Source organism: Gymnodraco acuticeps, unplaced genomic scaffold (assembly GCF_902827175.1).
Source record: "Gymnodraco acuticeps unplaced genomic scaffold, fGymAcu1.1, whole genome shotgun sequence".
NCBI lineage: Eukaryota > Metazoa > Chordata > Actinopteri > Perciformes > Bathydraconidae > Gymnodraco > Gymnodraco acuticeps.
This window is the reverse complement of record NW_022990082.1, coordinates 502132-529100: the sequence shown is the minus strand read 5'-3', so window position 1 is coordinate 529100 and position 26969 is coordinate 502132. Positions and strand designations below refer to the sequence as shown.

Below are 26969 nucleotides of genomic sequence, written 5' to 3'. Positions count from 1 at the left end.
TCTAACTCCCACAGACACCTTGTTTAGTGGGCGGCTGGTTGGAAACACACACACACACACAGGCTGCTGGTAGCGCCACAGAGATACCGTTGACAAAGTGAAGACACTAATTAAAACATTGAAAATGTATGCCCATCTGTCATCATATCCTTGTGGATAGGATATTCTGGACCACTTGCAGCATAAAAACACAAACTAAGGAATGAATTGTCCACCTTCTCCCTCCCAGACAAAAGAGTTGGGGTGTGAGTGGAGCCATCACTATCTTCTTTATCCTAAAATAGTCTTACAGCTAGAAGTATAGAGCCAAACCAAACCAAGAGCTGAACTTGAGCCAGGGTGCAGAGTTGAATTATCTTGGATCGGGGTGAGCCGACCCAAAGTTATATATATTAGGCTTTAAATGCAAAGATATCTCTGACTTTAACCATTCGTTTGAATAATATAAGTAAAATGTAAGTCCTGTCCTTACAATTCATTTATACAGAGAAAACTCCTCGAAGGTCTTTACAACCTGTACACCATACAACACTTGTATTACACTTACAGGACATACAGACATTCAATACTGTCCAATGTATAGGGAAAACAGGGAAAAACATTAATATTAATGAAAGAGTACATTTATATTTGGAGGGCAATCAAGAGAGCCGGCCTTGGCCAAGGCTATGGCTTTGGACATCATTTGGGTCCAAAATGTATGTTAATAATAGTTCTCTTTGGCTCATGCTACCCTCTTACACGATTCATACAAATCGGACGCTTTTTCTGTATTCCTGCTGACAAGTAGATAAACAAACCCCACTGACATCATATCCTCCTTGGCGTAGATAGAGGATATTGACCTGGAACTTCATTTTAAGTCCTCCAGATGCTCATCACACATTATTGGGAAGGATATCAGTGATGCCGTTTTTCACTGAGAGGCTGTGGTGCTTCTCTCTTCGCACGCTTCTTCTCCTTTATTGCCCCTCCTTTTTCCATGCTTGGGTAAAAAAAGGTTTACCAAGTAATGGGTGTGTCCACCTGTGTCGATCCATCTGAGCATGTCAGGAAAACCACACTGTGGGTTTACTTTCCCCAGCTTCTTCTCTGCCTCTAAATAACCACCCTGCATCCAAACAGACAACTTGCATCTATGAGTGGGCACAAATGACCGTCCTCACTGATCCTAATGATCGCCTTTCAATCGCTGAATCTGAAGGCTATTCAGTTGTTGCCTTACTGGAAAAACTAAAAGTTGTTTCAGGTCAGGGCAAAAGTATGTATAGTATGTTGAAAATATCAGAAAAATAGACATAGTATAGTTTGTCAAAACAATTGTAAAGTATAGTATGTAAAAAATATGGCAGAATATATTAGGGATGCACCGAATATTCGGCCACCGAAAATTATCGGCCGAAAATGGTTAAAAAGGCCCTTTCGGCTTTCGGCCGAAAGGGTTTTAGCACCGAAAAAATATCACCGAATGTCAGAACAGGCTTACGTTGGTAACCTAACGTGTTGTTGTGATGACGTAATAAAGACGCGGCGACCATGCTCGCGGCTGGCTCACAGGGGGGGGGAACATTGACCTTTGTCATCGAGATTGCACTGAGCCTTTAACAAATCGTATTACATAATCTGATGACAGACTGTAAACAGAATAGCTGAAATTTTAACAAACTAAATAACTCAGTTTCCTCTAATCATTAACCCATGTTTGTATAATGTAGTTAACTCCGTGTGTTGCTGCTAGCATACATAACACCTGACGTGGAAACGTTACTCGTGGATGGAGCTACAGAGCTGCTAGAAAGACGGTCGAACCCGGTACATTCCTCCGTCTGCATGCGGTGCACTTTTGCTAAATGTTTAGACAAATTGCTCGTGCTTACATGCTAAACTCTTATTGCACTTATGGTAACAAGTATTCTCCACACCGAGACGGGTAACGTTTAACCACACCTCGGAGCGCGTTCTCTCCGCCATCTCCGCAGTGTGCTCCGCTGCATGTAGCAGCTGCGTGTGTGTAAACTGCCACGCCCCCTCGCACACAGACGGGGGAGAGATCTCGTCTGATCGAAAATACATCATAGACGCATTTGTTGTCTTTGCATATTAGAAACGAGTTGGCGACACTAAGACTGCGATATAATGTTTTTTAGCAATAATACATGACATATATAAATGTACTGTATGCATTCAAAAGTGCTGAATAAATGTTTTATGGACCCATAATAGTGATTATTATTTAAGTTTTGCCATAATCATGTCTATTTCCATAATCAGGTAGCTGAACAACATTGGTAAAAAAATGTATACATTATATATATATATATTTCTATTAATCATTTTCGGCCTTTCGGCATTCGGTTTTCGGCCAACTGTTTCCTATTTTCGGTATCGGTTTCGGCCAAGAATTTCCCATTCGGTGCACCCCTAGAATATATTATGTTATAATATCAGAAAAAAACACATAGTGTGTCAAATAATTTGAGAAAAAAACTACGTCGTGGCTTAATACAGGAAGCTTCTGTAGAAAATATTTGAAATGCATTACAGAGAATTACTGAAACTACCTTTAAATCGTTTGCCCACTCATAGCAGCTCTGTCTTTCCACTTCGAGACCACAACAGCTGCACCAACAGATCACTACGCCTACGTTTACGTCCTCCTGTTACAAAGTGATTAGTTCATTGTTTAAACAAATGTGCGCATATTCAATATTCCGTTTAATATCCAAAAGGTTTGAGTCAAATCCATTTCAATGTTCACTTTATTAAATTGAAATGGAATTGTTCTGTAACCTTTCAAAATGAGGAGGACGATCTGGGCCCAGTGGTATGTGGGAGTGTTTGGTCTGAGAGAGAAGCAAGAGGAGTCCATGTTTCCACATTTGAAGGCTTAAAGGGGAAAGCCTGACTCTCTGTCTGTCCCCTCAGGATCTGGAGTGGACGATGCTGTCGGAGAGGTGTCCATCCATGTAGAGATTTTCACCCATCCTAACACAGGAGAGCACAAGGTCACAGTGAAAGGTAATGGACTACTTGTCATACTCACGATAACACAACTTAATAACTTTTTCCTAAAAGTCCTATGAATGAGATCAGAACAGCTACTGAGTTGCATGTCAACAGATCCAACTCAATTAGAGATGATCAGTGGATGAAGTGGAAAACACTAATAAAGAGCATGTGATGGCATTGAAATCTTTTGAATAAGCAGGCACATTGATTTTGACCTGGGTGTATCTCTATCAGTTGTATGAAATATGACCAGTTTGTTTTACATTATACAGTCTGTAAACAGGTTGTAGTGTCAAGATATTCTTTATACTCTGCTGCAAGATATACGGTGTTTAGAAAAAAGTACTAAACCACTGAGGAAAATATCACATTATATTGTTTTAAAACATTGAATCAAACTACACTGAACAAAAATATAAACGCAACACTTTTGTTTTTGCTCCCGTTTTTCATGAGATGAACTCAAAGATCTAAAACATTTTCTATATACACAAAATAACCATTTCTCTCAAATATCTCAAACCAGTCAGTATCTGGTGTGAGGGGTAGGGTTAGGGTTAGGGTAATGTTGTGAATCGAGTGGCCCATGGTGGTGGTGGGGTTATGGTATGGGCAGGCGTATGGTATGGACGACGAACACAGGCCACTCAATTCACAACATTACTCTAACCCTAACCCTACCCCTACCCCTACCCCTCACACCAGATACTGACTGGTTTTCGGACCCCCCCAGACCCCCCCAATAAAGCAAAACTGCACGTTTCAGAGTGGCCTTTTATTGTGGCCAGCCTAAGGCACACCTGTGCAATAATCATGCTGTCTAATCAGCATCTTGATATGCCACACCTGTGAGGTGGGATGGATTATCTCGGCAAAGGAGAAGTGCTCACTATCACAGATTTGTTCAGATTTGTGAACAATATTTGAGAGAGATGGTTATTTTGTGTATATAGAAAATGTTTTAGATCTTTCAGTTCATCTCATGAAAAATGGGAGCAAAAACAAAAGTGTTGCGTTTATATTTTTGTTCAGTGTATATTTGATATGGCTTGATCCACATGTCGGATTAATGACTGCACAAATCTAAACGATAATTAAATTCAATATCATATGGCAAAGGCATAAATGCCTTTTAGCATGCAAAGAAATATACGACTTTAATGAAGTAATATATAAATGATCCCTCATCTCATTATGAATATGGCACCTGAGGGAGGACCAGCATTTTCTTGTTTTTGAATTTTCTGTTGACTTGTGTTTTTTTACCGCTCCGAAATGTTCACACATTTTCTCCTCATGAATCTTTCTCTCGCTTTCTCTCACCCACACCTTCCCACTCTCCTCCCCTCTCTCCGTCTCAGTGGTGGCTGCCAATGACCTGAGGTGGCAGACGCAGGGAATATTCCGGCCATTTGTGGAGATCTATATCATCGGCCCTCACCTCAGCGATAAGAAGAGGAAGTACGCCACCAAGTCGAAGAACAACAGCTGGGCCCCTAAATACAATGAATCCTTCATTTTGTGAGTAGAAATACTGATGAGTTGTGTTTTTGTTTGTTTTAAGGTTTTAAGGTTAGGTTTCATAGTGTAAAAAAAAAGATCTGAAAAAAAAGACAGGATATTAAGTTGAATATATTAGAAAATGTGTCATAGTATGAAATGTCAAATCTACACGAAAAAGTATATAGTATGTTGAAATTATGAGAAAAACAAAGACACAGTATATTATGCCTTAAAAAACATATAATATAGTATGTCGAAAAAACAACACAGTATAGTATACCGAAAAAATCAGGAAAGATGACAAGATATTAAGTTCAAAATATCAGAACAAATGTCATAGTATGAAATGTCAAATATATACGAAAAGGTATATGGTATGTTGAAAATATGAGAAAAGCACATAGTATAGAATGTGGAATTAGTTTTTTTAAAACTACATTGTATAGTACATAAAAAATATAAGGAAAAAAACGACATAAAGTATGTGGTAGATATCAGAAAATAGGGCATGTAGAACCTGTGTGATGAGATGAAATCCTCTCCTCTGAAACAACATAGTACAGTATGTTGAAATTATCAGAAAAACAAAGACACAGAAAAGTATATGGTATGTAGAAAATATGAGAAAAAACACATCGAATAAAGAAAAAAAGAAACTACATTGTATAGTACATCAAAAATATAAGAAAAAAATGACATAGGGCCTGTAGAACATTTGTGATGAGATGACATCCTGTCCTCTGCAGCACGCTGAGCAGCGAGGTGGGGCCTGAGTGCTACGAGCTGCAGGTGTGTGTGAAGGATTACTGCTTCGCGCGAGAGGACCGCACCGTGGGCATGGCCGTCCTGCAGCTGAAGGACATGGCCTCCAAAGGCAGCGTGGCCTGCTGGCTGCCGCTGGGGAAACGCATCAACATGGACGAGACGGGCCTCACCGTCCTGCGCATCCTCTCCCAACGCAACAACGACGACGTGGCCAAGGAGTTCGTCAAGCTCAAGTCGGACCAGCGCTCGGCAGAGGAAGGCCGCAGCTAAAAGACACAATTAGTTTTTAAAATGTTTGAAGCTCAACCAGACGTTGATACCTACTGCCCTGGAGCTCTCCTGAGCCTCTGCTAGCCACTGCCCTGCTGATCCAGTTTTGTAAAAGCACAGATAACAGTCACCACACATCCAGTGCTGTAAATACACCCATGTCAGTAGGTAGAGTACAGTGCTGAACAACTCATCTTTAATTTTCCTTAAAAACGCACCCGTGTCTTTAACGGTGCAGATATTATCAGCCATCCTTTTGATGAAAAATGACATAGAGTTTAATCATACAGCTTATATCTACTTTCCTCTGTCTGTAGAGGTTAGTCACGCCATTAACACACATACACCTCAATTTACTAGTTAAGAAAATATATTGTAGCCTTTCATATTTTGGTTTCCAAGTGCCAACAGATAATCGCTGAAGTATAGGACCAGCCCTAAGCACAACTGACCAATTAAAAACAATGACTGAAAAAGGCCTAAAACATTCCAGATAGGGGAACAGAGATAATTTAAATATTTATTTATAGTTATTTTCCAAATTGTATTTATATTCAAATAATTTAATATATCATAATATACAATATATGAAGGACATATGTAAAGTTTTATGCAGGATTGTTCAATGGATGCGTGGGATTTGAAAGATTGTCCTAGTCTGTCTTTCTGTCCGTCTACCCGGTAACAGAGCACACTGCCTGACACCCTCAATGCCTTCTGTCTCGTTGACCCTCGTATCGTCTTGATGGAGAGATGAATCTGATGAAAACACGCCTTCAAGCACTGTGATTCATCTCTGTGTGTGTGTGTGTGGTGTGTGTGTGGTGTGTGTGTGTGTGTGTGTGTGTGTGTGTGTGTGTGTGTGTGTGTGTGTGTGTGTGTGTGTGTGTGTGTGTGTGTGTGTGTGTGTGTGTGTGTGTGTGTGTGTGTGTGTGTGTGTGTGTGTGTGTGTGTGTGTGTGTGTGTGTGTGTGTGTGTGTGTGTGTGTGTGTGTGTTTTTGAGCATGTGTGGAGCTCATGATGTGTGTTTGTAAAATGTTCCACTGTTGACATCATGTAGCCGCCCGTGTTGCCTGTTACCTGCAAATATAATCACAGAAAGCCATCACAAGCTAAGAACTTCACACGGTTCACATTCAGATTAGATTTTAGAGGATTTACAAAGTGTCTTTTACTCGAGGGAGGATCGTTCTTATATCTTATGATGGGGGATTTACATTTTGTTTTTGTGCTACTGTACACATTCCCAACTGCCCTGTACTGGGTGTGTGAGCGGGTCATGAAAGAGGATGACAAATCTTGACTGCCAATGGTAAAATGCTCTGAGGCAAAATATCTATGTGTGTTGTAAAAAACCACATCGCACCACATGAAGAGCATGAGTAAGTGATTACCCATGATCCCTCAGCTGCAGGTGCTATAACCCTGATACCTAGAAGCCAGACCTCTGATAAAGGGCTGCAGATCCAGAGCACACCAGGTCTGGATCTGACATTTAAAAGGGGGCCTACAGCTTAGTAGAGATGTAGTGTGGAAATCTAGAAGCACAGGGTCTTTACTGCACCCATAATAACACATCTATACTCCGATCATCTCGTTTATTGTCCAGAAATTGCTTTTAAAATGACAGGAATTTCACATCGAGGCTTCAATTCATCCTAGAGATATGTTAAAACTAAGTGTTTGAATTGACTGTCCAGCATGACTCTTAATTCTATTTTCATGAATGCCCGTTTTTTAAAAGATTGATTGGTTTATTTATATATACGAGATGTGTATGTTTGTCGTGAAGGAAAAAAAAGAAGCATCCAGGCTGTTTTAAAAAAGAAGAAAATCTACAGGGTGTTGTTAGTTTTTTCTATTTCTGCCTCTTTTTTAAGTTCCCCCCCCCCCCCCCCCCAAAGCACTCGTTTGTAAATGTTTAACAGGACCCCTCTTTTGAACAAAGTGTAAGAACTGAACTCTATGCATCTAGTCTATAAAAATCTATGTCGATGAGTAATTTTCAAAGCAGTCTTATAATGTTTACATTGTGGATTATTCTTATTATATCAGCAAGTGTTTGTCTGATATGTTGTACATGCTGTCTCTCGTAATGGGCCAAATGTCGCAGCTGTAGTAGAGCTGATTAGAGTCTGAGATTCGTTTGTACAGCCTTTCAGCGCTGAGGAAATTAATCTGGAACGGAGAGATCGATTATTGTCGTTGGGCGTCGTAAATAGCTCGAAACACGTCAGACTATGTGAAGTGAAGTTTGCTGCTCTTTTGTAGACTTGAATATTTGCTCTGGGTGCAGTTGACGGTTTTGTGTGTGTGGGTGCCCAATTTGGATATGTAGCTATAAACGAAAGATATATGAAGACCATGTACACACTGGCGATGGAAAACAAGCCAATTGGATCATTTGATTTTCTCGATTAAGAGCCAAATGAACAAACTGCTAGCTTCTAACTTTAAGTAAAATAACCCATCTACCTATTTAAGTAAACTACATTTAAACATGTTGTCCCTTTCCGGTGAGTACAACGTTTACAAAGGACCTCTGCACACGTCTTTTAATAACTTTAAAAAACAGGTACACAACTGTCACATAGCTGGAAATGCCACGAAAAAATTATCTTTATTTATTGCTGTTGACAATGATACTTCAGTCTCCTCCCTCAGAGGGTTAGTTTGCGTGTTGGGGTGTTGAATTGGCATGTACACACTTGAACACAGAAGTTAAGGACGAGTATAAATGTAGAAGCACAAAGAAAAGCACACAGACAGACATGCATGATCTGTCCTGTCTTGCTGACCCGGCCACGCAGACAGACGGCTGCTCAGACAGTCCTGTACTGCCAGAAAAAGTGCATGATAGGAACAATGAAACTAAAAAGAAAAAAATGTATTGTGCCAGCACGCATAACTACTTGATGTTAAATTGCCAATTGTTGTCTCCTTTTATTTTGATATTCATTATTGTTTTCTATTTTTCAAATGTTTGTGAATATATAAATATTACTGATGATGTGTAGTGATACAAAGTACTCGCATGAGAATTTTTTTATACACGAGATGTTTCTAATTTTTTGCGTTTTTTTTATTCTGGTTGTTCTTATTGGGGGTTGAGGTTACTGGGACTGCAGTCTCGTTGTGTTTCTGCTTCCAATAAAATATGAAAAAAGGCTTAATGTCATTGCTATTTCTTTCAAAATGCACCAAGATATATCTGCACATTTGCTAATCCTGACTACATCATTGCCTAATTGTATCCTTATCTTTACGACATTGCTTAAGCAACTCCTCTTCATACTGTTTTAGTTATCTAAGATTTACATGATTAACCTGTGACCTTCTGCAGTTCAGTCACTAATCCACTGATAATTAACATATTAATTAAACAAGGTAAGTGCCACTATACAAAAATCAGGAATTAGGTTCACAACACCTCCTGGAAGTTATTTACATTTCAAAGGACTACATTAAATAGGTTGGAAGTTCAAATTAGATACAAAATTACCACATTTTTAATTGACAAGGGCATGCTGTTCTAGGCTCTGCGTAGAAAGGAGATCTTGAGGGAGTCTGGGATGACTAACTGCTCAGCGTGGAGGGCGGCAGGAGGCGAGAAGGGAAATGTGACAGGAAACACTCGTCTCACATCCATGAGGAGCTGCGGAGGCTGGCCGTCAGAGGAGCCTTTCAGAAGACCCTGGAAGAGAGACAACTCACATGAGAAACACTGATTAAATCATTAAAAACATGCAGGATTGAGACATTACCTGGACAGTACGGATGAAATTCAGTGTGACTCTTTCATCGAGGTCACTGTGGGGCGTGTAGAGGGTCAGGATCTTCACAATCTGTAAAATAAAACCGATATTATACAATAAATTATACTTTAACTGCATTTTTCTCCTATTAGGCCAAAAACAGACGTAGACCCACCTGCTGGCTGGACAGGGCAGTGCAGGTCTGAACGAGGGCCTTTGCATCCGCCTCGCTCTTTTTCCCGGCCTGCAGCAGCTGAACCGCCTGGATGAGGGGCTCCAGTGTGGCAACAGTGCCCCCTGCCTGCAGCTCTTTGCTCCGCAGCCACTCCTCCAGCAGACTCACATTATAGCTTAGTGAGAATAGCAAAAAAACAGGCTGATTAAACAGTTATCAAATATGTTTACTAAGATAACATCCTCTCAATGGGGTGAATACAATGATACAAGCACAGCGGGACAAAATTAAATTAAATTATAAAAAAGGGTCATATACAATTCCATAAAAAAGTCATTGTATAGTACAGTATGTCATTGAAATCATAAAAATGTTATACTATAATACGTCCAAAAAGGCAAGTTATAATAGTGTTATATATGCATGCTACACAAATGTCATGTCAATACTTGTATGACATAAGATGACTTTTTTTTACATGTTTATGACATACTGTACAATTACTTTTTTTTTAGTGTGACTTCTTATATGGCGTGTTCAAGACATTGTATTAAGACACTTTTATGACACATCAACCTTTTTGAACTTTTCTTTCAGACATTTATAGTATAGCATATCTTAATGAACATATACTATAATATGATATGTGTATATATACTGTATCAGCGTATTTCTCTACCGTATCTGCATGCCACGGCTCCAGCAGCACATGTCTTTCCTCAGCAGCAGGCTGTTGAGAGCGGAGGCGGAGATGAAGTAGGTGAGCTGGTGGAAGGCCTGCTCCATCTGAGAGGGGGGCAGAGCCTGATGGGACAGGGCGGTGTGCAGCGCCCCCAGCTCCCTCAGCACCGCCGCCATCGAGGGAGCATCGCCTCCCACAGGCTGGGGGTCAGAGCCGGCTCGCTTTCTGGACGCTACCAACTTCACCGTGGAGACAGAGAGACCGGGGATGGTCTCACTCTCCAGCATAGCAGGGACTAAAGGGAAGAGGCAGCAGGAGGGCAGATGAGAGGAGAAAGTGGAGGGTAGAGACCCATAGCATCAGTGTTGTCTTTATTATAGCGGTACCGATGATGTTCTGCAGGCGCTTTTCAGTGATGGAGAGGAGCTGCTGATAGGCCTGGATGCAGAGGTCACTCAGGGCACGGATCAAGTCACTCAGATCAACGGTCAGAGGAGCTAGGTCGTCCGAGTCAAAGGTCTGAAAAAGTAATCAATGCATTCATCCAGGTAACTTGGAATCAATTAATCAGAATCTGATCTACTGGCAAGTTTACACACTCTAAGAATTGGCTTTAGTGTGTCATCTTATAAACATAAATATGGTAGGAGAATTGAATAGTAAAAACATGATTATCCTACCTGTTTCGGGGAGTGCTGGCGCAGCAGGTCGTGCAGCAGACAGGCGTTTTTCAGCCACAGAGCTGTCATGTCTACGTCTTTACTGTGTTTCTGCAGGGACAGACCGGATGGAAAAAGGTTATATTATCACATGGAGATTGACAGAAATGTGATGAAATGATAACATTCTCAGTGCTATTGGGTATATCTGTAAGAGCTCGATGGGCTTTGCTGTGTGATTTATTTTGTATTGGATTATATTTACTTTATTATCCACCTCTGTAGAAACTGAAGGTGAAATTCCTCTAATATATGTTAAATCGAGCATTTATCTTTTTCCTTAGGGGCCAGATAGTTGGTCCAAAACCTCTGCAACAAGACTTGAAAGTGGTTCAAAGTCAGTTTGTCCATACTTCTCTGTAAGTGGCATGATGCGCTCCACCCTTACACATTAAACCTCCACCATATGGTGCACCAAGCAGACTCAGAACGGGGTTACCTTCAGAGCAGCCTTCATGGCGGTGACAGCGGCGCTGCAGAGGGAGCGGGCCTGCGTCTGATCCCCGCTGCAGTCCGCCTGACGGACACAGAGGAAGAGGACGCTGGCAGGCAGGCCGGGAGGAACAGAGAGGGCGCTGTCCACACGGACGTCTGCTCCACAGACAGAGAGAGCAGCAGAGGGTACAAGGTCAGACGTGTCAGCTACAGATCAAGTAGTGGACGTTCAAATGTCATTCTGTGTCACATTATCCTCATACACATTCTTCTGTTGTTGATGTATATTTCAAATAAGCAAATGATAACGGCACATTTCCTCCAAGGATTCACTATGATGCAGTCCTAAACTGCAAATAAAATAAGGATGGATGCTTGTTTAAAGCAGTACAAATACCAATGAAGAAAATATTGCACTCTTGAATAATTAAATTCTAAAAATATATTACTGGTGGTTGAGTTCAAGCTCTCAAATGATTCAATAAAATATAGATTATTCTATTATACAAGTGTTAATTCAACTGCTTCAAGAAAAAGTCCCACAGGCTTCATTGTATACATAGGCAGAGTATGGTTTGTAATTTATTTTCATGAATAAATAAGTTAAAAAACATCCCCCGATTGGATTTTTCGCCAATATTATACGATTATAGGAAGTCATTTATAATTAAAGCCCTTTTAAAAAGCAGGAAAGCTTACGTATTAAAACATATAGTTGTGTATGTTTGTTGTGTACTCTCTCACCTGTGATGAGGTTTTTAATGAGCTTGTTTTCATCCTTCTTTCTGCACTCCAGCAAACCAGTGGCTGCTGGCTTTGATCGGGAAGGACAGGAGGAAGTCTCTGCAGTGAACGCTGACGGGAGAACTGGAAAACATCACAACACAAACAACTTAAACAACAGCACCAGCAAAAACTAAAAAGACAGGGGAGAACATTAAATAATGTAATGTTGGACTGCATTACCCTCTTGAGATAAAAAGGGCAGTATCATGAAGGCCCTTTATTTATGTGAACTTTTGATCTAATGATATAATTAGTGTTGACTCATCTGCTCTTAACTATGGTTCAACATCATTCAATAAATGATCAAAATAAAGCTATATACTATGATGTCATAAAAATGCATTAAGAGAAGTCATATGTAAAAAACATTTTTAAACGTTATATTTCATTAATCCCTTTCAGTGATGAAGAAAACCCACCAAACATATTAAATCTGAACGTGCATGGCAAACCAAAAGCTCTGAATGTAAGCTCCTGATGAAACCGTACCTTGTGTCAGGAGTCGTCTGAGCGACACTGTCTTTTTAAGCTCCTTCAGCTCTCTCCTCAGTCTCACACACTCCTGCTCTTTGGCCTCTAGTACTTCCTGCAGCTCCTTCACACACAAACACACACTTGCATTTAGGATTGTTTGGCCTGTAAAGCTAATGCTCTAAAAGCACACTGACCTAGTAGAAACAGAAAAAGCTTGAACTTTTCATCAGGATTACAAGCAGCCAAAATCCAGCTCTTACTTTATAGACTGCATGTGATTAAGTCAAAGAGAGGAAAGTAGGAAGGGACTTTTGGGAAGATGGTAGCATAATGACCCTTTTTCCTAAACGTATACATCGTTTTTTTAGCAGAAGTGTTTTTCTTCTTCTACCTGTGGCCCTGCAGCAGAGGAAGAGCCACAGCTAGCTGCACTGATCTGGCCCCTCAGAGCCTCCAGCTCCTCCTCCCTGTGACGGCTCTGACTGCGCAGCTGGCTCTCCAGGAGTCTGACAGACAAGGGGAGAGATACAACAGGATACCAGAGTTCATACAGTGAAATGCAGTAAATGGACTGCATCTATATAGAGCTTTACTAGACCACTCAAAGCACTTTTACAACACATGTCAGCCTTGACCTAATCATGCACATTCATACAGCAGCAGAGGCTTTGAAATGTACAAAGGATTAACTTCTTCTTATCGTGTCCACAAGGCTGTCAGTTACAGGGCTTGCCACACAGCTGAACACATTTCTGTCACAGATATGACTGTCAATGACGGTCTTGAGGGGGTCCCTCGTTTACGGCATCGTCCTTTGTGTCTATCTCCAGGCATGATGTTTTCTCTTGGTGTTCTGTGGCTTACTTACAGCTTTCAGCGTAGCTTGTAGCGTAGCTTGTGCAGACTAGCTTGCGGCTAGCGTAGCTTGTAACTGTTGCTTGTAGTGGTGAAAGGATTAACAAAGTATCTGCTTCCAAAACGTTCATGACATTCACACACCGTTGACATTCATTTGTGGCTTAGTGATTTGCTTATGGACACTTTGACACATTGATTGCAGGAGCCAGGGATCAAACCACCGACCCTCTGACTCGTGGACAATCACTCTAACTCCTGAGTCACATCATATATAAATGACAGCATAGAATTTGAGGAGAAGCGAGTTGATACACAGGTAACAGACTGACTTGTTGGCCACTCGAACAGCATCGTAAGCATGTGCCAGGTCCTCTACTTTCATCTTCACAGCCGGGTCTCTGGCCACGTCCATGCTCACCATCAGCTGATCCTGTCAATGCAAACACAGTGTGGAACATTACTGTCTGATCTGACGAAATAATGTTGCAAGTTCAAAAGCAGGCAAGCCTAGATTCAGCGTTACCAAGTATGATGTTTATTTATATGTGAGTTATAGTAGAGTTTTTCTTTTCTTTTTGTGGGTAGAAAATATGTTTCTGTTTAATAATGCTCATAAAATGTTTTTTCTACCAAACTTTAGGCAAGTTTTGTGATATTTCTCTTCCAACTCCTACACTCTCACCATTGGTGTTTGGAAGCTCCACACTGACTCTCTCCGCTCCAGGGTGGGAGAAGTCACGCTGACCCTGCGGACCTCCTCTGGGGAGGGTAAGCATGATGAGAAGGATGATGAGAAGGGTGACAGCAGGGCGGTAGAGGGAGAGGGGAGCTCTAAACTCAGACTCTGAGTGGAGTCCGTCCTTCTGTGGACTTTGGTGCCCTGTTGAGAAGAGAGAAAATACCCAAAGCAACCAAGAGGGAGTTTTAGACCAAAATAGTATTTCTGTACGAGTATTTAACCGTGTCTGTAGGTGTAGTTATGAACCTCGGTGAGCAGACTCATCTCCCTGAGGTTGTCGTATCTCTGCTCCAGTCTGGTGAAGTCTCTCAGGAGACCCTGGTACTTCCTCCTCTCCTCATCCAGCTCCGCCCTCAGAGATGCACTCGCCTGAGACACAGCCTGCTGCACACACTCTGCACAGAGAGAAACACAGAGAGAGGAAAAACACCCAGGGATCACCTTTGAAGTATGCAGTATGTGTCATGCTGCAAAGAGAGAATAACTACCTTCTTGTGCTTGTTCTTGTTCAAACAAGCGAGCAGAGAGATCCTCTTTCTCTTTGCAGAAACTGTCCTTTTCTCTCTGCAGGGCTTGCAACTCCTTAAGGAATATGGGAGATTGAGAATAACTAATTAACATTTCTATAAATTAAGATTGTAAAACATGGTCAGGGAAAATACATTGTTTATTCTTTACATGCAATGAGAACACAAGCACCAGCACAGGGTAACATACTATGTGAAGAAAGTCTTTGCTCAGTAGGCCTACTTGTGTGAGTTGCAGGATGTCCTGTGCAGCTTTCTCCTCAGCTCTCCTCCTTTCCTCCACCTCCTTCTCGCTGATGACGGGGCAGGGTGGAGGTTTCTCTTGTTTCTGGCTCTCCATTTTCTGTACCGTCACTTTCAAAGCCTCCAGCTCAGCGCTGCCGGCCTCTCGCTCGGCGTGCAGCGTCTCTCTCAAAGCTGCAGCCTCCCTGGCCTGGACACAAACAAACTCAACTTTGAATATGAAATACAATGACTACTTGAGAGAGAACAAAATCAGAAACAAGTGTAAAAATAAATGTCTATCAACAAGGACGTTTGTTGGTCTGAACCACTTGGGATCCTTGCACGCACATAATGTATCTAAGAGCCTTATAGACAGCTGGAGAGAGACAGGACAGCACAACTTTGAGTCAAGCATTTTGGACAATAAAACCCCACATGGCCAGCGTTTCAAACCTCCTCTTCCCCTCGGTAAAACATACAGAAATTCCTCTTAACCCTTATGCTTATACTAGAGATATTTGATTTTCCAAGGATCATAACACAGGACCAAACTCCCTTCACACACCTCCTGGTCTGCTCTGAGCTGCAGCTGCATCAGTTTGACCTCCATGCCCTTGTTGAGCTCTCTGAACTTCTCCACGGATCGGGCCTCTGTCTTCAGTTTCATCAGCTCTCTCCTGGCGGCCCTGCGGCGCGCGCAGCACTGCATGAACACCACCGCCGCACGAACCCGCCTGTACGCCCGCCTCGCCATCCACCCACGCACCCTCGCCTGGAGCAGCACAGCAGCACGCTCCACCAACACCTGAGGAGGAAAGAGTTTAGACTGTTAACTGAGGTTATATATATATACTTAGGGGTGGAATGAAATTAATTACATTGGTAAAGTAATGTAATTAGGTACTATTCTATTTTGTCATTCCACTTCCCTACATTTAAGCTGCAAAATTCATATTTTTTACTCAGCTACGTTTATTTAACAATAATAATTAGAAGCTACTTATAAAGTCGTTTTCCTATTAGTGGCTATACAAATAAAACACCAGATTTTGTTTTAATATTATACGTTTAGTACAGTACCACTGTACTAAAGATTATGGGTCAACATTGACTAACTAGAAAATGTAAATGCTATTACATGTATTTGTTAATGATAAAAGCAGAATAATATGCTATCCTATAATAAGATAATACTTTGAAAAGAGCTATTGTGCATACTGAGTACGTTTACTTCGAATACTTTAGGTACATTTAGCTGATAGTACTTTTAAACTTTGACTTAAGCAACATTTAGAATTTTTGATTTTGAAATGTAATGGAGGATTTTAAGACGAAAGTATTTCTACTATTAATTATATTTTAACTGTGTAACTACATTTAACTTCTATCGTAAACAGAACATAATCAAACGTTTAAAGAAGTGCTGACGAAAGACCATTTGAAATACGCAGGTGGAGGTTGCTTTTTAGAGATCTACTCAAGCAGTAAGTGTAAGTGTAGTAATGATTAAGGCTGTAATGTGCTGACCTGTCTGTATCTGCGGCGGGCCATGGTTCCTCTGCTGAAGGCCTGGATGGTGATGGTGGCCTGTCGGATCATGAGGAACAGCTGCCTGACGGCCACCATGCGGTACGTCTTCTGGATCACTAGAGCAGCCTTAGTGTAGCGCAGAGTCAGGGCCAGTCTGCAGCCAGGAGGATGAATGGGACAATTAAGTATTTATCTGGCAATTTCTTTTTTGAGGATTTACAAAATGAACAAAAAATTAAGAAAATAACAAAACTAGCACTACTTTTATGGTTATTTACAGAATATTGTGCAGTGTAAAATGCATTGTAGCTCACCTACTCAATACTTTGAAACATAAAACTATTATCATCGCAAAAATCTTTAACCAACCCTTTAGAGTAAATGTTTATAAAAATACTGGGGAAAAAATCGTTTTCTACCACTGAAAGGTACAGTAATAGAAAGTATATTGTGAGGTTAAACAACATTTGTCCCTAAAGATCTGTCACTTAAAAAAGAAAAAGTGAGGTTTACTTTGATAAAGAAACATTTAAATTTCCTCTCCTCACCGCCTGGCTAGAGCTCCTCTGCAGTATCTCTGGATGGTGACGGTCGCCCAGCTGATCCGGGTGAATCTGACCCGGCCCAGCCATCCTCTGACCCGGCTCTGGATGATCACCGCGGCGACACGCAGCCTCTCCGCTCTCAGCCTCTCCAGGAGAGCCACCTGACCGGCCCGGAAAAACACTTTGGTCTTCCCGAAGCAGTACTGGTCCGGGTCCGGGATGAGCCGAGGCAGGGTGAGTCTGCAGGAGGCCTGAGCCTGATCCTGGGTCAGGGGACCGTGAAGCAGGAGGCGGTACCTGCAGAAGAACTCCTCGTACGTCCACCTGGAGATAAAGAGTTGGGATGGAAATCTTAAAGGTCTCCTATTATACTGTTTTTTAGCGATATATTATAGGTCTCAGATAAATACAAAACATGTCTCTGAAGTGTTTGGCTCCAAATACCAAACAGATCATTGCAGCATCCCATAATCCCCTCTGTTTCAGCCTTGTTTCAAAAGTGCTGATTCTGTGTCTATTACTTTAGATGAAAATAAGGAGCCCCTCCCCACGCCCCTCTGAGAGATATTTGGTTAAAAAGAACACAATGGTGCTCTAGGAGGAGATTCAGGTGATAAGTTCGGGGGGGGGGGGGGGTTACCTTGGTTGGTGATTGGCTAATAGTTACACAAGCCAAAAAAATCGTTATGACATCATAAAGTGGCCAAAATCTGATTTTCAGACAGGTTTTTATATAAATGGATCAGGACAAAAAGTGAGAGAATATTTTTTCCTGAAACTTTCAGAATGTCTTTCCACAGAGGAGACACATGTTGATGTATGAAAGACATGGAAAAGTGGATTTTGCATAATAGGTGACCTTTAAAGAAAACAGCTTTATACTTATAGGAGGATAGTAGGCCTATTTTTCTTTTGGTCCAATCTTTATTAACTTGACATTATTTTTACTGTAGTTATTATGTCACTGAAGTGAACATTTAAAAAAATGTAATATATAAAGAGACATATTACAGTACTGATTATTCATACTAATATGCTTTCAGTATTTAGTTACACTTTTACCCTTTTTATTTCATGTTGGTGCGTTTGATGAAACTTGTACATTTGAGATTTGAGAGATGGTTTTATTGTTTAAAGATGAGCAACAAAACCACACTATTTACACTATGTATACTATTAGCTTAATTAAAAAATACTGGAAGTCAATAAATAATTTTCATGTATCTCAAGCATGTTTTATGTCTCTAAAACATTAAAAGTAAATTGTGAGAACATATAGCAAAAAACGAAAACAAATGCTGCTTAAAAGGTAGTAATCATTTTAATAAAAAAGAACTTGAAGTTAATGGTCTAGTTACGACAAATTGCTGTAGTTATAGAAATCCCTAGTAAAGTCCTGTAAGATTAAAGTGTTTAAGAAACAACTCTGTTCCACGTGTTTTTTTCATCAATAAAGAGGAAGAGGCGAATGGCAACTCCTAATATCCTCTCCAATATAATTTTCTTTGCATCAATTTGCAGAGTATATGATTTGATGTCTAGGAAATATTCAGTACCTGGATGGAAAACCTGCAGCACTGATACGAATTGTCTCCAGCACCCCACAGGCTCTCAGCTGCTGGACCGTCCTCCTGGGGTCAAACCTAAGAAAAAGCAATGGAACAAGAAAAGGATGTCATGCTGCTGTGTGCTCACATCAGTGTCAGAAAAAAAACACAAATTCAAATTGCATAAATGTACAATTTTGTGGAGAACAAAGACATACATAAATGGTTCTTTGAGATCGTTGGGTTTAATACAGCGGACATAGTGAGGAGTGGTGCTGTTCAGAGTGTCCATTAGCATCTCTAGGGACTGTCGGAACTGACACCAACACAATGAAAACAAAACAAAACGTTACAGACAAATTGCTGCATGCAAAATGAAGTGATTAGAAGATGAAAGTCATACCAGCTCACCTGGAAACCCACTGTCAGTTTATGTTCTCTGGTGGCTCTTTTTCCTGAGCGAACACTTCCATTAGCCACAGAGGAAGCGTTTCCCTGCTGCTGGAACAACTCAGCCACCAGCTCGGACTGACACACACATGACAACACACACAGAGAAAAGTCAGTGGTCACAAAGTCACATAGAAACTAAATTAAATAGAATACATAGAAAATATCTACCTGACTTGCTCTGAGGATGTTAATGAGCTCCTCAAAGACTGTGTCTCGATTCTTTCCTAAGAAGCCATCACATTCATATTGCACCTGATGAAAAAAGGAAAACTGTCATTAGAAATAACATAAACTAGAAAAAGAGACATGTTCACATATTCTCATTGGGGAACTATCCTACAGTCCAAAGACGAACGGTATTCCTAGAGTTTCTCTGTGTTGACCTTCCTCACTCACCGTGTCAGCGAAGTGCAGAACGACGAAGGCGCTGTTGGACATGCGGGGCTTCTGGAAGTGAGGGTGGGGCTTGCTGCTCAGGTGTTGGTCGTACAGCTTCCGTACCCAGCTTTCATCTGACCCTTTGGGCATCTGGTGAGTAACACAGACAATTACCACAGAGACTAAAGATTAACAGATTATCAATGCTCATGTTCAATCACAATGCTCATATGCAAAACATACGGAATACTATTTTATTTCATATGTTTTCTTATTTAATTTTTGCCTTTAATCAGCACTGTCCCATCGCTGTTGTAACACTGCACATTTCCATGCTGTGAAACAAAAAAAGGCTTTATTTTTATTTATTTTGACTCAAGCCAGTGAGATGAACACTTGCAAGACAAGGCAAGTGTATTTATATAGCACCTTTCAACACAAGGCAATTCAAAGTGCTTTACAAAAATGAAAGACATTAAGAAAATGGCATTTGAAACCAGTAATTAAAAAGAAAAAATTATAAAATAAACATTAAAAGAAAAAATACATGAATACAAGTTACAGTGCAGTTAAAGATATGAATTTGAATGTGTAGATTGAGCCGAATGTGAAGGAGATAGGAAAAGACAGATGAGAGAGGGAGACAGCAGCACTGACCCTGCACTCCTCGTCCAGCAGATCGAACAAGCCCAGCTGCCCCTCGATCAGATTGATGCACAGCTGATTGTCACTGAACTCGATCCGGCTCCAGGCCAGCTCCTCCCGGATGTATTCCTCCTGCTCCAAGTGGAACACATGCTGCGGACGAACACACAATATAAATATAAAACTTCAAAAAGATTGAGTGAAAGAAATTGCAATGGCTCTCGACAGAAAGTTAAAGGAGGCAGACGATATAAATATGGTCAACACAGTGAAGCTAGCTTTGCTTTGAAACAGATCATCACGCAGAGAGACAGTATGTGCTTGTTTTGGGCTGATTCCCTGAGGAGTTTAACAAGAATGATTTTGCTACTGGCATGTTCAAGAATAATGAGTCTACCTGTAAACACCAATACACATAGGGGGAGAAACACATGTTTTCCTGTGAAGTGACTTACCCTGTTGAACTGCTGTTGCAGTTTTTCATTGGCATAATTTATACAGAACTGCTCAAAACTGTTCCGGTCAAAAGTCTCAAACCTGCACAGAGATCATCAGTTAGATTTGAAAATAAAACCCTGAAGATATGAACAACAATGTTAAAAATAACAGGACAGTTTATTCTAAACTGAAAACCACAATTGTTTTCCTCTTTAATGTATTGTTACTTTTCCATTTAGATCGTTTTGGTGTGAGTTGCAGAGTTTTGGTGATATCTTCTCTTGGATATAATGGAACTTCATGGCACTTGACCTTTGGGACTCAAAGCTACATATAAAATACATTTGAAAAACTCAAAAGCGATGTCTCTTTTCAGAAATCATGATGCAGTGCTTTTTCATGCTGGAACTATTTTCTTTCTACCCAACTCTACCTAGCAGAAGGATGAATGCATCTACTCGACAAGACAATTCGGCACCAAAACCATCTACATTCACAAATAGCACTACATGTAAGTGTTTTTGTGTAATAAGGCACACACATTATACATATCCAGTGTCACAGAGCTCATCTCTCACCCATAGATGTCCAGCACCCCTATAAAGGACTTGGTTTGTCCCTTCTGGCTGCGCAGGGCGGAGTTGAGCCTCTGGACAGTCCATGTGAACAGCTGACCATAGATGTGTTTGGAGAGGGCATCTCTGGCTTCTAAGGCCTGCTGACCGGACACCGGCTTCACCAGCATCTCCCCCCCCACAGCCAGCCTGCGGTGACACAGCCAGTGGGCCATCTGAGGTCCGTCCACTCCCAGCAGCTTAGAGAAGACTGCCAGGGGGCGGTCGTCTGCCTGAGAAGAAACTAAATAATCAGAGACTATAGACAATGTATTTGTTGTGTATTGTCTCACAAAGCATGTGCAATGTTTTGTATTTCTTCTTCTTGTGTGTTTGAATTGTCTTTGTTTGTAATTTATTAATGTATCTTTGGCTGTGATTTGTTTAAAGGGGACCTATCATGCAAAATGCACTTTTTGATGTCTTTTATACATAAATATGTGTCCCCGGTGAGTCAGGGAACTCACGCAGCGTCAGAAAATAAAACCCTCTCTCTTTTCCTCCGTACCCAAATCTCCCAAAAAAACGGGGGTACGTAGGAGCTGATCCAGATTTGCGTCCGATATGACGTAATATCGGAAATGTGGACCCACAGGACAATCAGAAAGTTGCTATCAGAAACAATGCCCGACTGTTTTGGACGTAATATGGTCTGTGTTTACATTAGCATCGCTAACACTCAGAGCTAACCTGTACTGGAGAGCATGTGTGTGAAGAAGCAGGAAATAAAAAGGAACTCACCTTGTGGTATAACCGGCAAGAGAGAAAGCCTTTGAGCTCCATACTGTTTCAGAAATAATCCTTGATAATCCATGATATGGCGTTTCATCACTGCAGTATTTAGTTTAGACAGTAGCTGCCGGGTCCCACATGAGCTCAGACCCCTCCTTTTTTCTCAAATGTTTTTTTTTTTTAAAGCTTTATACCCAAACTCAGTACTTTTGAAACAGGAAGTGAAATAGAGGGATATGAGGCATGGCTAGAATGGGTGATCTGTTTGGTATTTTCTGAGCAAAACACTTCATAGACATATTTTTTATATATTTGTATCTGAGACCTATGCTATTGCCTAAAAATAGCATGATAGGTGCACTTTAAGTTGAATGCAGCTGTGTAGCACATTGGCCCCAAAATATATTTCCACTCAAGTTTGCACAAGTTTTTATTATCTTATCTTTCATATACTCTCTTATCTTATCTTAGTTTCTTATCATTTTTATTCAGGTTGAAGGCTTACATTTTTGCCGCTGCATTCTGGCATATCAAATTACTATTCATATCTTTCACTGCACTGTAACTTGAATTGTTTTATATTCTTATTATATTTTTAGCTTGTTTTAATTTGTGTGTTTTTTTAAATGTACTAAATGTCATTCTGTAATGAGTTTCTGTTTCACTCTGTTTTCAATTATGCTTTTGAAAAACATTGTTTAGAAATGTACTGTATAAATAAACTTGTCTTGCCTTACAGTAGATGCACTGATGAAGGAAGTTGAATGATTGCTGAATTTATAGAAGATCTAGATTACTGCAAGTGAGAGGAGAGATCAATGTATTTCTTACATCAATATAACTCCGGTCAGAATTTCTCCCACTGGCCTGGATGTTGACATTTCCGAGGTGCAGAACAGCTGCCAGGATCCTGAAGAGCTCCATCTGCTGGTCAGGCTGCACACCTGCATGATGAACAAATACACCAATAATCTTGCATTATTTATCTTCATTCATTGACAACATGATTTATTCACATTAATGTCTGAACAGGTGGATGCATTGTGTACATGTTTGTGTGTGTAGAAAGCTTGTATTTTCTAATCTTGTGGGGACATAAATCTGTTTCTACAGCCAAGTTGTGGGGACTTGACTTAATTATGGGGACAATGGACAAGTTAGAGTAAGTATCCTACCAGTAGTGTTTATAGTTATGGTTAGATTAGTGTGGACATGAATATACGTTAATGTAATGTCTTCTAAATTGATTGAAACATGACTGTGTTTATCAGAATCAGAAACTGGTTTATTACCAGGCAGGTTCACACGTACAAGGAATTTGACTAGGTGTCGTGGTGCATACATACAAATAAAAAACAAAAATGTAAAAATGAACACAGATAGCGAGCTATATTAAGAACATTGTAATACAAATATAATAAGATAACAATAAAATAAAGCAATGATTTACATTGAAATAGAATGCAATATTTAATTATGTATGTGTCTGAGAGTAAGCATACTCTACCCAGGATGGTGAAAGCGTTGCGAGTGCGCTCCAGGTCCAACAGGTCATCAGTACCAGGAATCTGCGTCTCTCCTCCCTGGGTGGTGTAGCGGAAATTCTCAGGTGCATCTGGAGGAAAAACACAGAGCACAGTCAGGCTGCATGCAACATGGACAGTGTTATATATACAAGAGATACAGAACTCAGTGAATGGAAAAGGTGTAGACATGGTAACTGTAAGGGAAACTTCTGTGTAGCAATGCAGTGGGAGTCACCGACTCATGAAGGAGACACGGGAAGAGCAGGAGCTTTGATGTCAAACACTGATGGTTTATTTAGGAGCTTCGGCCGGAGAATTCACATCACAAGTCCAAGAGCCAGAGGTTCTGACTTCACGGTAGAGTTGCCACGTCAATTCTGAAGAACTCTACCCCAGACCCGTGTATTTAGCTAGTTCAGAGAGAATAATCAACATGCTGCATAACAAGATAGAATCATAACACCTCTATCAGCTGACGCCAACAGGCAGGAACAGGGAGACAGAACACTGAGAGCACAGCAGCCAAGGTGCGTGTGCTCAGTCAGGACAGTTTGAACTGATAAACTGGGTCAAAGTTATGGACCTTGGAAAATATTTCCCCAACAGTAACATTTTACAAGACAAATAAATGATGGGGATGCCTCTGAAGTCTCACCCAGTTTAAAGGATCTCATTTCAGGCAACTCTCTGGAGGCACACAGCTGGTAGAAGATGTGGTAGTTCCTCTCTGCTGATGCCTTACATGCACATAAACAGACAGAAATGTTCATTACCATATGCATAATACACAAATGAGTTACATTAAACCTCAGAATACATGGGAAATTATTCATATGCAATAAAGCTTACTTACTTGGAAGACAACCCTAGACTTTTCCAGGAGATACGTCCTCATGTTCGCCCCGATGATGTCTCCTTTTCTGCCAAAGCCGATCTCGATGTACTTCCCAAAACGACTACTGTTGTCATTGCGAGTGGTTTTAGCATTCCCAATAGACTGTAGGTAAAAGCATGTGTTTTGTAAAAAAACATCAATGACAGGTAAAAACTATTTTTTAAATAACTAAATGTGTTAAATGGGCCATCACCTCCATGATTGGGTTGGAGGCCAGAACCCTCTCCTCCACGCTGGTCTGCTGGGCCGCTCCTCCGACCACAGCAAAGTATCGCATGGTGAATTTGGCTGAGACCGTTTTCCCCGAGCCAGACTCTCCACTGATGATGATCGACTGGTTTTTCTCCTCCCTATACACACAGATACCATGAATACCATAACCCATAAAGTGAAGTTATGCTGAGACCATCACTGGGGTTGTTACAGTACAGTGTAAGCAATTAAAGTAGGTTGTACATGTATAATGGTTGAAATGTTTCTGGTTGCTGTCACATGACCTCTGACCTGGTCATGGTGCGGTAGGCTTCCTCGGCCACAGAAAATATGTGAGGCTCCATGTCGGCCATGTCCTGACCGCTGTAAGCATCGATCACCTCCTCTCCATATATGGGCAGCTGGTCATAGGGATTAATGGCCACTAACACGATACCTGGAGGGACAGGAAAGTCACATCAGTAAGATACTCTGGATATTGATAGGATAATAATGTAGAAATACAGTTTTTGTAATAAATTGAGCGTGTTTTTATTTGTATAGAAAAAGCACTTATATAAGTCTTAGTAGAGATGACACATGTTTTAATTGTACATGTATTAACTTAAGCATTCCCCGTGCAACCGAAAATACAAATAAGAAAAGATTAAGTTTCAAAAGGCCACTGTTTTAGTCTTAATCGAACTAAGCAGACGCAAGAAAACACAATGCCTTTGTCAACTAAACTAACTCTAACATAAGTTGCCATCTCAAAACTACAAAAGTTTGAATTAAAGTAAAACCATTTTTGGGTATAGTGACTTTAAGAACACTTTGCATCATCTAAATGACAGAAACATTTAATTGCATCTTAAAACAGTAGCAGCGAGGGAGTTCCCTCCTCAACCTTTGACCTACAGTAATATATCGATCATTATGAGCCGTTATCTTGCAGACAGAAGCACCCAGGAGCTGCATGTTGCACACATCTCAAACACCTGCTGTGACTAATGTTGGCCACTATAAGTAGAGCAATCATCCCTTATTTAGCTCCAATTCCCTCTCTCTGGAGTCTGCACATTCAGAGCTCACCACAGTACGTGTAGATGCTGCTGTAGTCCAGGAATCGAACCCGCAGGTTGTGCAGGACAGCAGGTTCATGGAGGAAGCTGAGAGCCGTCAGGTCGTTCTCCCCCTCCAGGATGTCAGGGTTCCCCGGCGGGGGGAGATCAGAGGGGGACGCCAAAGGGTAATGGGCCTCCTTCCAATGGAGAAGGATTCAAGGCTTTTATTGTCATTTGTACTTAGCTGCAGTGTAGATATGTCAATGAAAATCAGGAAGATAGAAATTATTTTAATGGGAAATGTAAAGTGTTTCATGAAAATATAGAAGGCACTGGAGTGTAGCATCTTTTGTATAAGGATCATGAGCCTTCACATTGATTTGTGGATAATATCAAGATACAGCATGTCTCACCTCCCCATCAGAGAGCTGTAGCAGCAGGTTATTATCTCCGGGGCTGTAGTCCTTGAGGAGCAGAGCTGACACCCAAACAGCATCCGGGTCAGGAACCCACACCCTTGCTCCCTAACAAGGGAACACATTAGATTTAACAAAATTAACAGACACACCATTTTTTTTTTACATTTAAATAAAGAAGAGAAGAGATTCTGCAGGTTTGACACACTTTGCATTTTATAGACCATTTTTGGAGTCCAGAAACAAGAGATTTTTTACAGCTTTTTGTTTTCTATTCTGACACGCTTAAGATACATGAATTTCCTGGCCCCACCCAGAAAAGGCATTTGTCAGCCATCAGCATAAAAGGCTCCTAAACGATGTTAAAAATTAACACTGGTCATCCTACTCTAAATTGGATTACCCATTACCTACTTCTAAACATATGTAATTTGCTTATTATTCTTCCCTTTTTACAAATAAAGGTTAAATCAACATATTACAATTTCCTACTCTTATGAGTTTACACATAGAAAGATTAAAACAAGTTTTAACTCCAAAGCTGTTAACTGTTGATACAAATCAGGAAAGGCTTTCATTTGAGCACTGAAACATATTCTATAAAATACATGAATGGCAAAGATTAACACACAAATAATGTCTTATGAATACACACAGACCTAGTAATGTTTTATATCATAACCAGTACTCTTCGTTAAAGGAACTAATGGTAAGCCCTTCAGAGGTTTTGAAAAAACAAACATTTAAGCCAGTCTTACCTTGCTGTATAGCTCCAGTGAGGTCATCTTAACGTCTTTAAAGCATGCAGGTATATATCATTATGAGGTTAAATCAACAGGAGCAACATCCACACGTCCCTCTGAAGGAGCTGTCAGTTTCCTCCACACTTCTGCAGAAGAGCCACTTTGTGTCCTGCTGACAGTTCTTTGCACTTTGTCCAGGCTCACACGGAGGCATGAGGATAATCAAGTTAAGTGTTCATCTATGGGAGGATGCAGTGATTGGACGGAGGGGTTTCTCCATTTAAATGTGCAGTGTGCCCCAATAAATCCAGAACATGTGGTCATTTACT

The 26969-nt window shown here is 40.8% G+C and overlaps 2 protein-coding genes across 8 annotated transcripts in view; one reads left to right on the top strand and one right to left on the bottom strand.

The window, feature by feature from the left end:
- The window catches only part of unc13a (unc-13 homolog A (C. elegans)), a 51685-nt gene extending 42970 nt beyond the window's left edge, over positions 1 to 8715 (top strand). For 6 of the 7 annotated variants that reach the window (XM_034216206.1, XM_034216204.1, XM_034216201.1 and 3 more), the window contains 3 exons: positions 2926 to 3018; positions 4371 to 4530; positions 5259 to 8715. In XM_034216206.1, the coding sequence (XP_034072097.1) occupies positions 2926 to 3018; positions 4371 to 4530; positions 5259 to 5547 (542 nt within the window). In that variant the 3' untranslated portion in view covers positions 5548 to 8715. The remainder of the gene's footprint in view (positions 1 to 2925; positions 3019 to 4370; positions 4531 to 5258) is intronic. The other variant, XM_034216203.1, reaches the window with a different exon arrangement.
- On the bottom strand, positions 8149 to 26682 carry si:dkey-110c1.10 (unconventional myosin-Vb). Its single transcript, XM_034216207.1, has 35 exons — positions 26656 to 26682; positions 25895 to 26005; positions 25510 to 25678; positions 24730 to 24874; positions 24419 to 24575; positions 24184 to 24327; positions 23986 to 24067; positions 23312 to 23419; positions 22636 to 22748; positions 21037 to 21305; positions 20476 to 20557; positions 20033 to 20173; positions 19394 to 19525; positions 19166 to 19249; positions 18956 to 19072; positions 18763 to 18860; positions 18554 to 18640; positions 17001 to 17321; positions 16450 to 16606; positions 15488 to 15727; positions 14921 to 15130; positions 14659 to 14752; positions 14417 to 14565; positions 14114 to 14311; positions 13761 to 13861; positions 12965 to 13079; positions 12589 to 12694; positions 12058 to 12180; positions 11318 to 11469; positions 10840 to 10929; positions 10546 to 10678; positions 10157 to 10454; positions 9478 to 9652; positions 9312 to 9392; positions 8149 to 9241 (listed from the first exon to the last, which is right to left on the bottom strand). Exons 1-35 carry the CDS (start codon positions 26680 to 26682, stop codon positions 9080 to 9082), a joined length of 4971 nt encoding a protein of 1656 aa, XP_034072098.1. The 3' UTR covers positions 8149 to 9079.
- Positions 26683 to 26969: the final 287 nt, after the last annotated feature.

Bases quoted from the DNA above. Each gene is read 5' to 3' on its own strand.
- si:dkey-110c1.10 (XM_034216207.1), bottom strand. From the start codon at position 26,682: ATGACCTCACTGGAGCTATACAGCAAG. The intron at 16,607-17,000 runs GTGAGGAGAGGA...TCCTGGCTGCAG, and splicing joins AGAGGAGCTCTAGCCAGGCG to ACTGGCCCTGACTCTGCGCT. The intron at 14,753-14,920 runs GTAGGCCTACTG...ATATTCCTTAAG, and splicing joins ACATCCTGCAACTCACACAA to GAGTTGCAAGCCCTGCAGAG.